This window comes from Glandiceps talaboti, chromosome 9, assembly GCF_964340395.1.
Source record: "Glandiceps talaboti chromosome 9, keGlaTala1.1, whole genome shotgun sequence".
Taxonomy (NCBI): Eukaryota; Metazoa; Hemichordata; class Enteropneusta; family Spengelidae; genus Glandiceps; species Glandiceps talaboti.
Genome location: NC_135557.1, coordinates 24,526,375 through 24,538,826, shown reverse-complemented (window position 1 = coordinate 24,538,826; position 12,452 = coordinate 24,526,375). Strand labels below are relative to the sequence as shown.

The 12,452-nt window shown below is 34.2% G+C and overlaps 2 protein-coding genes across 2 annotated transcripts in view; one reads left to right on the top strand and one right to left on the bottom strand.

Moving 5' to 3' along the window:
• Positions 1 to 592: 592 nt before the first annotated feature.
• LOC144440366 (bifunctional peptidase and (3S)-lysyl hydroxylase Jmjd7-like) lies at positions 593 to 9,181 on the bottom strand. Its single transcript, XM_078129735.1, has 8 exons — positions 8,558 to 9,181; positions 6,460 to 6,625; positions 5,616 to 5,769; positions 4,423 to 4,614; positions 3,727 to 3,859; positions 2,289 to 2,449; positions 1,709 to 1,861; positions 593 to 1,196 (listed from the first exon to the last, which is right to left on the bottom strand). Exons 1-8 carry the CDS (start codon positions 8,724 to 8,726, stop codon positions 1,053 to 1,055), a joined length of 1,272 nt encoding a protein of 423 aa, XP_077985861.1. The 5' UTR covers positions 8,727 to 9,181; the 3' UTR covers positions 593 to 1,052.
• Positions 9,182 to 10,177: 996 nt separating this feature from the next.
• LOC144440376 (platelet-activating factor acetylhydrolase-like) overlaps positions 10,178 to 12,452 on the top strand; it is a 6,640-nt gene continuing 4,365 nt past the window's right edge. Inside the window, exons 1-3 of the mRNA XM_078129744.1 lie at positions 10,178 to 10,234; positions 11,591 to 11,828; positions 12,159 to 12,325. Of these exons, the coding sequence (XP_077985870.1) occupies positions 11,725 to 11,828; positions 12,159 to 12,325 (271 nt within the window). The 5' untranslated portion in view covers positions 10,178 to 10,234; positions 11,591 to 11,724. The remainder of the gene's footprint in view (positions 10,235 to 11,590; positions 11,829 to 12,158; positions 12,326 to 12,452) is intronic.

Sequence of the window (12,452 nt, the reverse complement as noted above, 5' to 3'; positions counted from 1 at the left end):
TAGCCAACACTGGTTCACACGTATTGTGGTTTGCATATCGCATTTTCCATCTTTTAATTCAAAAGAAATGTACATCCCGAATACACTGAAAAAAAACTCGACAGTTTCTGACAAGAAACCAGTGACTGGAAAAACTTGACTTTTCCTGACTCGACACCAATGACGGGAAGAAAAATGGACTTTTCCTGACTTGACGCCAGTGACTCGAAAATATTGATAGTTCTTGACTTGAAACCAATGGCTGGAAAAAAATGATAGTTCTTGACTAACAATGACTGGAAAACCTTGACAGTTCCCAACTAGAAGGCAATGACATAGACTTAATCTGAGTTGAGAAACAGTCCTTCTCTGCCTCTGTTTAAATACACATAATAGTAAGTTGATTAATATATACTGCATTATTATCTCTCTAACCTTTCCCCATTCATACTAGAAATTCTGAATCTAGTTTTATACACAATATAGAAACCGAGCAATTAATATGTTTTCTGAATCTATACACCTACTATTAAAATGATTATGAATGATAAAAACAAAATTAATACAAGTCTTTATAGAAGTTATACCCCCCCCCCCCCCATTGGTTTGTTGTATAGCAAAGTTATTGTGCAAATTTAAGTTTGACTTTAAAGACATTTAATTTCAAAAGGAACCTAGTGGTAGCAATGTGAGTGTACACTTGCATTGTATCTCTATGTATTACATCTCGAAAGTTATGATGCAAATTGTTCAATTTTGGCCATATTTCATTCAGTTGTATAACAAAATGACTTGAATATGTTTCTCACTGTGTCAAGTTCAGTTGAAATCAGCTGGTACATACCCAAGATATGAGAGTGCACACACGCACGGATGGAACCCTGCCTATGTGAGAGCCCCCTTGGACAATGATCGTTGTATAGGTGAATTACATACAGTGTGCACAGAATACTGTAGCAGTTTAAAGTACACATTACACAATTGAAATGCAAGTAAAGTTAGGTATGAACATCCAATATGTCTTTAGAAAATGGGTCAAAGGTCAATATGCATTTAGAATATGCAAATATAGGTTAAAGTTCATCATGTTCTCCAGCTGCTGGTCCATGTGGTGGGTCAATAAATCTGGCAAACTCTTTTAATACTTCTCTATCCATAGTAAGGATCTCATTCAGTGTCAGATAGCCATTGTTCTCCTTATCCAGTATCAACCATGCCTAGAAATGTAAAAAAAATATGATAACTTATCATTTGGAAGAAGAGGTTTGCTAGTATGGCCAGGACAGACTACGAACTATTTCCATGGCCCTCACCAGAAATGTTCTATCCATTGCTTTCAGAGTTTGTGTATATATTTTTCTCTTCTGGTGGAATAAATTTCAATTCAATTCAAGAGTACATCACAAGAACAAGCAATATCACTGTTTGCTATGTTACAATATAAGCTCTATCTGATTAAAATCCGATGTAGTGTACACTCGCAAATTTCTTTCATTTACTGTTGTCTGTTCTTTTGGTAGCGCTCGTTACATAGATCTGACAGTACCATACCTAGGTTTTCCCGAGCCACATGGGAGTACTGAGTGAATTCACTCAACAAATGAAAACACATAATATATGCGAAACATACAGGTACAGTATTTCAGAGTATTCTGTTAAAAAAGAGCACAAGCACAGAGTGCAGACAATGATGTTTGTGTATTCTATCAACACAAAGGAAACAACTTACATCATCTAATGGGGGAAGTGGTTCGTCGTCTTTATCTTCCATTTCACGGTAATGTTCTGCATAGGTCTCCTTATAGACTTTATCTTGACCTTTTAGCATAAAAATCAATCCCTTCCGCAAGATTTCAACATTCATAAATCCCATGTCAATTGTCTGTAAACAAACATAAAGTAACAAAATAATAACAGTACAATGCAATAACCAGGTAATATGCCATATTTTGGTTAGTGAAGTTCCAGCCATTCATAAGCACCACAAGATGGCGCACCAGATTTGGCAAAGTGAGGGGTTCACTTCAACATCTGCAAGGCCAGCACAGGCTGGTGTAACTTACATTGTCTCCCTTCTAATAGGACCACATCACTTCAATGTCTCCAAGGCTGATGTAACTTACCTAATTGTCTTCCATCTTACAGGACCACATCACTTCAATGTCTGCAAGGCTGATGTAACTTACCTTATCTCCTTTCTTATAAGACCACATCACTTCAACGTCTGCAAGGCTAATGTACCTTAACTAATTGTCTTCCATCTTACAGGACCACATCACTTCAATGTCTGCAAGGCTGATGTAACTTACCTTATCTCCTTTCTTATAGGTCCACATGACTTCAACGTCTGCAAGGCTCGTGTAACTTAATGTAGTATTTTCACATCCCGTGTCTTTGAATTCACCATCAGTTGCAAAGAGATACGTAGCTGCCACACTCCGACCATATGAACGGACTTGATGCAGGTATTCTTATGTGGAGAGATAAACATGTGGGACTTATTGTTATTAGTTAATCAAACACATTGTACACCAAATAGGAAGGATACCTTTTGAAGTCACTTTATTTATAAAAAACAGATAAAATGATCACCATCATACTTGTTCTTAAGAACAATTGTTATATCACCATTGTTTTTGTTCTTAAGAACAATTGTTATATCACCATTGTTCTTGTTCTTAAGAACAATTGTTATATCACCATTGTTCTTGTTCTTAAGAACAATTGTTATATCACCATTGTTATATCGAAGATTCCCCTTTCAGTAGGTGGGCCCTCTTTGCAGAGTATAGAGATCACTTGTTAAAATTGCACTTCCAGGAAACATTTGAGTTTGTTAATAAGCCATGTGTACACATAGATATATACACACATATACACACAACCCTTCGATGCTCAGTTGAGATACATCAGTAACTTTTAGCTGTCCTTGAACTGGCACGCTTTTTAACATAAAGTATGCAAGACATAATTTTGCACATTTAACTCACTTAAAAGACAAATTGTGTAACACACACATGCACACGCGCACACACACACACACACACACACACACACACACACCTAATTATACCATAATTGCAAAAACTTCGACCTGCACTAGCTGTGTAACTATACAGTATTATTTTTTTTTTTGTCATACAACCAATATATTCATTGAAATATGAATAAAGTGACAATATACAAGTCAATTACAGGTCTATTTTATCTATAAGTAGTATAGTAATAAGTTGAAATCGTGATTCACTGGATGTGCTGATTTTTAGTGCGGAACAAAAAATTAATTTGATTGGATATCTTTCACCAATGACTCCCTCGTCTGATAGGTACAGCTACTGATCCGCTTATGTATAATAATAATAATAATAATTAAATAATATTATATAATAATAATTTATTGTTTAAAGACCACTACACAAACATGTCTCAGCGGTCTGAACATTACAAAATGAGAAAGACTAGCAAAAGAGCAACAACAACTAAAATCTAGCATAAGAACACAATGAATATTTTAAAAGCGTCTCTAAAAACAAAATTGGCTTTAAAAATTAGCAAAAAATAATCACTAGCTACACCACACATTATATAAGCAGAAGGAATGTCTGGATCTTTCAGGCTACATACTAGTGTACTGCCACACACACATTTACCAACTGCACAATATTATTATTACTAGTAAGTCATTTATATCTAAGAAAGCAGTTTCAAACTTCATTTATGTTCTAGCTGCAGCAAGTACATAATTACCTGCTGGAATATAAATACAATCCCCTGGTCTAAGTGTTGCCCAAGTCCATGGTGCTTTTACAACATCTGGGTTTTTGAAAACATTAATCATATCAATATCCATGGTAGAAAATCCTGATCCAGACCATTTATTCTGTGAAATAATTAAAATAGCACTTGAATATAATACTAGTCTATCAGATACGATGTATCATGTCATTCTATCAGCTATACCTGACAGAGCTGTCATAGCATATTATCAGCTATGCCCTGAAAGGGCTGGCATGTTATTCTATCAGCTATGCCTGACAGAGCAAATGGGGCGGTGTATCACTTATATATCAGCTATGCAAGAAAGACAGCTAACATACTATACTATCAGCTATGCCAGCCTGAAAGGGCTGACATGGTATTCTATCAGCTATGTTTGACAGAGCTGTCATAGCATATTATCAGCTATACCCTGAAAGGGCTGGCATGTTATTCTATCAGCTATGCCTGACAGAGCAAATGGGGCGGTGTATCACTTATATATCAGCTATGCAAGAAAGACAGCTAACATACTATACTATCAGCTATGCCAGCCTGAAAGGGCTGACATGGTATTCTATCAGCTATGCTTGACAGAGAAAATGTGGTGTTCCATCACTTTAATATATCAGCTATGCCTATAAAATATTAAAGAATAATATCTAATAATGATATATTTGTACTTACCTTATCTACCATGTCTAAATAATCACCATATTTAGGATTTATCATTATAAAATCTTTTCTACCATCCAGTAGACAATGAATGTTATCATCTGCATCATAATGTAGGACAGATGCCGTACCACCACTACTCATCCAGAAATTACACTCCTGTAGATATTCCCGGAAAGTACCACACAGAAGACATTTTGGTACCTGGAACACATAAGTGTGATTTAAACTAGGGTCGGCCAGGTTATCGGAAACACACAGTTTTGTTTTTATTTTGTCTCATCATTTTTCCTGCTAGCTGTATCTACATTAAAGTGGCCATATGGATGAGAATTTGGTATTTATTTTGGATTTTTATTTGATAAAACAAATTCACTATGTTTTTATACTTGAAAAAATAATGCGAAAGAGCATATACCAAGTCTATGTTCATAACTCAATAAATTGCAAAAAGATGGAAAAAGTGTAAAAAGTTTGTTATTGTACGTACCATAACAAACATTTTATACATTGTTTAATGTTTTACAGTTTATTGAGTTGTGAACGTGGACTTGGTATATGTTATTTCACATTATTTTTTCAAGTAGAAAAACATAGTGAAACTGTTTTATCAAATAAAAATCCAAAATAAATACCAAATTCTCATCCATATGGCCACTTTAACACTGACATTTACCTTCAAATCCTAGTCACTCTATGATACATGTACAAGGACTAATATAGTTATCAACAAATTTCCACCTCTGATGTTCCCTGATGCAAATATTTGTCTAATTTCTACATAAAATTATAAATTTTAAGAGGAAGAACAATGGTCAAATCGACAACTATCATCAGCATTTTGTGGTTTGTGTCTCACCACTGCCTTTGCTTCAGAATAACTAAACTCCTTGGGCAAATTTAAAGAGAAAAAAACGTCTTTGTAATTGACGAACTGTGAGGACAGTGATTGTACCTCATCTGTATTTATTGACAGACATTGCTATATGAAGGAGTTAGTCCTATCATAGATTAGACATCCTGCACATATCATCCCTTCCATTGTCTATGACTTACATGTACAGAGGAGTGTATCCTCCTGTGAAGGTGAGAATATATAATTGATCATTATACTAATGTAGGTATGTGTCGGGGGTGATAACTGTATGGTGCTTTGGATGAAAAGTTGCCTTATTTAAATCAAGTTTAAACTTTGTCATAACTACCTGTAAATCCTTTCTCATGTCATCAGGCAGTACGGTTACAACATACCAATCTTCTCTATGATAGTTATCTAGAAATTTGCCTAATTCCATCCTTTGTGGTGATGTTCCACGGTTCTCCACTTTCTTCTCAATAAGAACATCTAAATCACCATAACTACAAGATGAATTCATTAAACATTAAACTCCTTGAAAGGAGTGCATTAAATATGATATGTATGTCCTGTAATATTCCATAGACATGTCTATAGACGTGTGTGTGTGTTTAGGTAGCTTATAGGCTCTTAGCCTTCTTACCTATAACTTATATATGATATGATATGATATGATATGATATGATATGATATGATATATGATATGATATGATATGATATGATATGATATATGATATGATATGATATATGATATGATTTGATATGATATGATATATGATATGATATGATATGATATGATATGATATGATACGATGCGATGCGATACGATATGATATGATATATGATATGATACGATATGATACAATACGATATGATATGATACGATATGATACAATATGATACAATACAATATGATACGATACAATACAATATAATACGATACGATACGATACGATATGATATGATATGATATGATATGATGATACGATGCGATATGATATATCAGTGTTTATAGTTAACAGTGGCAAGTATAAAATTGGCTTACAGGCCTGTGGTTACATATACACAAAAAAATGTACATTTAAAATCATACTTACAAAGAAATTAGTGTGTTTAATTCATGAAAACTTTATGAATTATAATTGGCACATTATAGAAAAATCATAATACTGATACTAAACTATAATACTTACTTTTCTCTTAGGTAGGCATCATTCCAATTTTGAAATGCAACTGATTGTATGACAGCTTGTCTGAACACTAGAGGGCGTGCTTTACTGACATGATCCTCCCAGAATTGTTTAGGGTGAAGGACCTCCTTGTACTCTTTGACCTTTCCATCTGGTTTTCTCTGATAACCTGTTGATTTGTCAATACATAGAATTCAAAAATGTGCAAATGAGGGAAATATTATACATGTATTATATTCCAATGTTTTAAAATTGATCAGGACTGTTTCACTTGTTCCTTATATGCACTTCATTATACACATATTGCCTGGCTATAACTATAAGGGTACGAGCAGACACATATTACCTAGAGTTCTATATGCAGCAAATAGAGCATACTCTATGTAAATTAGCTATCTTGCTTGAACATACCATTTTTACACTGTCACTGTCAAGTCAGTATGTATGTCAAGTCAGATTGTTAAAGTCTCTTGGCTACAAACACTAATATTAGATCTATGAATGACATCTTGTGTGAATGTTTACATGATGGATAATATGATATTGAAAGTTTTGTAATTGTGATTTTAAATTGGTATGATTACCAAAATAGGAGAGTATATTTCAAATTTGAAATTTTGACAAAGTGCTAATTTCTTTTTATAAAGTCACTCACATTATATTATTTTTATAAAGTCACAGACATTACATTATTTTTATAAGCTTCATGCATTTCTATAAATGAAACAATGGCAAGACTTCATGTGTGTATTGAGGCATTCATGACAAACTTTTATGTGTGTATATTCATACAGTTAGTTTGTATATATGTGTCTTATCTTTGGAAACAAATGTTTTATTAAAGATGATGACAATGAAATGAAGTATTATATTGATAATTTTATCTTGATCTGTACTGTATAACTATGTATGTATGTATGTATGTATGTATGTATGTATGTATGTATGTATGTATGTATGTATGTATGTATGTATGTATATATGTATTACATAAATACATACATACATACATACATACATACATACATACATACATACATACATACATACATACATACATACATACATATATGTGTGTGTGTGTGCGCGCACGTGTGCACGCGTGTGTGTGTGTGTGTGTGTGTGTGTGTGTGATGCTTTGTTAAGGTTATTGAAACTTTAAATTGTAGAAACTATCCAATTGCTATGTATACATGAAGGGAAAATACATTATTTTATCTATGTCATTTTCCAAAGTCTATGATGAGTGTCCAGTGGAAAGTAACAATAATTGTAGTATTGTAGTTTAGAGTGAATAAAAGACTTACACTTGTGTACCTGTGATTGGATTATTTGTGCCATGTTGGCAATCAATAAATATTCCAATTGTACTATTAGTAACAGCTGACATGCACATCTATGTGAATGAATGAATGAAAACACATCTCAATACTACAATGGTGAAATGTCAATATAGAACAATACATACATACGTACATACATACATACATACATACATACATACATACATACATACAGACAGACATACACACACAGACAGACAGACAGACAGACAGACAGACAGACAGACAGGCAGGCAGGCAGGCAGGCAGAGAGAGATAGATAGATAGATAGATAGATAGATAGATAGATAGATAGATAGATAGATAGATAGATAGATAGATAGATACAGAGATAGATAGATAGATAGATAGAGAGAGAGATAGATAGATAGATAGATAGATAGATAGATAGATAGATAGATAGATAGATAGATAGATAGATAGATAGATAGATAGATAGATAGATAGATAGATAGATAGATACAGAGATACAGAGAAAGACAGCGTGATAGAGACAGAAAGAGATATGTAGAAAGATATGTTTGGGGAGAATGGAGCAACAGAGAGACGAGATGGAGAGAGGGCAGGATGCCAATGAGTATGTGTGCATGTGTGGATGTGTATTATAAACTATTGCATCTCTTGAGCAGACAAAAAGACAATGTATTAGAATTAAGAATTGACTCTCAGCTCGTACCATTATTATTGTACTATTGTTAACGTTGGTTTTCAATTCAATTCAATTGACTTGACAATTGCGACTAATTGTAATGACATACCCAATGGTCGTAGATGTCCAGTAGGAATGCCTGAATCACTCGTCTTCTTTACCAGTGGAGGAAAATCCATGTCCATTCTTTGGTCTTTTGGAAATGGATCACTTGATAAGGACCCGATTGTGTCGAAACAAATCACAAAAACGCTCCAAAATAAGGCAAGGTTCGGCATTTTGAGTTTGTCCACCTTCAACCAATACACGACTGAACAGTGAACTGATAATTTAAAAAGTTTAAATTTACACCACAATCACAATCGTTGTTGTCCAGTCGGCAAGGTCTACGTGTCACACAGCTCTGATATGTCAACACGATTATTATGGAATATAAATTATTGATTGAAAGTGGTCGGTGAAATGATTAAAACAAACGGCAGTCCATTAACATATATTGATTTTATCGTAGTCAGCCCATGCACAACTTCCGCGTCCAATCACAACATTGAAAGCTGTTGCATCGTTCCCCGGGATAGTTCCCTCGTTTAGCTTCTATCGATTCAATAAAGCAGCTCCAGTCCACTTTCAAACTTTGTAGCACCTAAAATATCGGGCGCCGCCCTGGACAATAAAGACTGTATACATTAAATGTGACTACATGTACATGCACGTATGCAACAGACTTCGAAGCCGTGTCCTGTTCCGGGTTGGTTGGCGAGGAACTTTCGTGGCCTTCAGGTCAAAGGTCATGAACCAGTTGACGTTGTCACAGTACAACAATGAGTGTACTGTACTTTTTGTCGAACAAAATTCAAGCTCTTCGGCCACTTTTTGTTTCATTTTACGTTAGTGTTATATAGTGTTAAAGATTTGTTGTTGTTTACATAAAATATATTATAAGCAGAAACAACGATGCGTCTTTGAGACTGTCCAGATACATGGTGTATTATTAAATGTAATTAAATATCCAATATATATCCTACCTATCTATATATATGTAAAGAAAATTAAACACATATAGCCATTCATTCGTTTATATAGTCCCTGACCTCTGTGAATAGTGGCGAATTTATTAATATTAGAATCAAATAATCTAGTTATGGATTTTATATTTTTTAAATCATACAACTACAATTCTGTACGAAATACCCCTGTCCACGTCCAAAAATTGGAAAAGAAACAATTTTTCCATAATCGATATGCGATATCACAGCGTTCAAATCTCAACCATTAAATATATGTAACAGCAGTATTGATACACAGTGTACGATTTCTTTTAGTTAGTAGACATGAACAAATAGGTATACTGAACAAATAATTTGGAAAAATCATGTACTGGAAAACAAATATGTTCAATTGTGATATTACTATTAGTCGTTTTTACTGCGAAAATTAAAAAAAATCAATGAAAAACAACAACAACAACAACAACAACAACAACAACAACAACAACAACAACAACAACAACAAATTAACGCTATAATTATTGCAGCTAATAGTCCGGAGGGGTACTAACCTCTCCGACAGTGACACTAATGGAATTGCAAAAATAACAAGTAAAACAGTCCAGATATGGAAGTATTCTCTCACTCAGATCGATCATGCTCTCAGATTTGGTGATTTGTCACTGCGCCCTCTACATCATTGTGCGCAAACTGTTCAGCGCAGGGATTAGATAGATATCAGAGATCGTGATCCCATCAGCTGACCGACAGCAAGCGATCGTACAGGCCGGGAAATCAAGGTAAACGGTAAACGATTTACTCTGATTTTTGGCCACCTTTTATGAATAATAACATGGTTATTTTGACATTAATAACATATATTTGTGCCAAACCGCTGACACTGGTAATGATTTGATTTAAAATCCAGTTGTCGATCGATCCATAGACTCGCTCTGGTCAGCTCTCCGTAGATTTCTTTTTGCAAAAGTGCTAGATGCGAGGGAGAGGGCTTTTATGGTTTAGTGGCTGTTTTTATGCTAATTTAGTATACGTTGGGGATGTCCATAGTGCATACTGCTCATAGACGCCCCTGTGGTGTAGGGAACGGGGTGGGGGTCCTGGATATGTTGATTGGTTTAAGCTGTAATGATGACATGTACATATTCCAAAGATATCGAATATCATTCAGGTCAAAGGTCATAATGTATTTCTGCACTATCATCTCAATCTATGCTGTTTACGGTGCTTAGTGGTATTCTATGAGATACAAATGTATATATATTTATTATTAAATTTAGTGTTTGTTTTGTTTTATTTTGGCAGTGAATTATGTATTTTTCATTTATAGTTTTATGCCAAATATAACATACTATACTATAATCTGACTGTGGTCATTCTTTGTTATAAATTCAGTACACATTATAATATGTATATGCTGATAAATATGTGAATGAAAAATGTAGTTACATAACTTAATAATCAATGTTTTTTACATGTCATATTATTACCCAGAGTGTATGTCATTGACATATGGGGGTGAATAGTACAGGAGGGTTGGCATATAATGTACTTTCCTTCCTCTATATGCCATACCTCCATCCCCATGTGCCACCCCCCCCCTATATGCCCCCCCCCTACTATTTATCTCCATGGGTCAATGAAATACTTAGAATCACAAATATATCGCTTTTAATTTTAGAACCATTCAGTTACTGAACCCAGTGTTTATTGGCATAATTTCTGCAGTGTCTGCAAACACTATTAGTATAATCACTGATCTAGCTCAGGATAAATGTGTTCCATTCACCCCAACACATCTTTGTGCCAACTCCAGGATCTGCTATGGAAGGAAAATGCAAGACTGCATGAATTATTTTCCTGTGTAAGGATTTTTGGTTCAAAAACCACCTACACCCTTTGCTTATCACTATGAAAAATACAGAAATAAACTTGAAATCACTAATTTCAACCTACATCGCGACGTGTCTGGAGTTTGACAAGTGTATAAACTAGTACAATCATTGCACATGCACACAACCACGTGTACATTTATTATATGGTCATGTCTTCCATTTTGCAACTCAAGTGGATGTTACAGCTATAGTGCAGCTTGAGATGTTATTAATAATTATCATATAATGTTTTCCATTTAATAGGACTATCAAGCTATATCCATTTAAGATCATCCACTCTGTATCAAAGTAGTGATGTGATAAATTATATGTATGTTATGTGAAGACAATACACTGTAGATCATAGAACAGTACAAGATTTAATACTTTGATATATAATGTGGAGAATGGCCACACCAAGGAAACACCGTGGAATACCTCAAGGAACTGGACAATATGTAGTTGGTTGCTCTGATATAATGACTGGATTCTCAACTGAAGGGTTAGTAAGTTTATGTATGTGTGTGTGTGTGTGTGTGTGTATGTATGTATGTATGTATGTATGTAGAAATGCATAAGGAACTAAGTACATATGTATGTATGTATGTATGTATGTATGTATGTATGTATGTATGTATGTATTTATGTATGTATGTATGTATGTATGTATGTACATATATTAAACTTATTATTCACCAATGCCTATGGTGTGCTTTAGCCATTCAGCACTACTGAACAGAATATTACTCTGGAAATTGGCATTATAGAAATTTGATTGCTTGATTGATTGATTGATAATAAACTAACGTTTACTTCATGTACATTTCTTCAGGAGTTTTCTCAGGTTATACTACCCATCAGCTGTGACATCAGGAGGCGCTACCATAGAAACATCAAATAAACCACTGTGGTTACCTAGGAGAGAGTATAGTGATGGCTATGCCAATTTTATTAAAATTACCTCTGGAATAATGAAGTCTCTTTTCCACTGGTTTATAGGTATGTTAAAAGAAATTTAGTATCAACAATCTTTGTAATAAGATGCTTTGAAGCTCTGAATAGAGAGTTTAGATACACGTTAGGACATGTATTAATAAAATGTGAAAAATGTTTGTTATTGTACGTA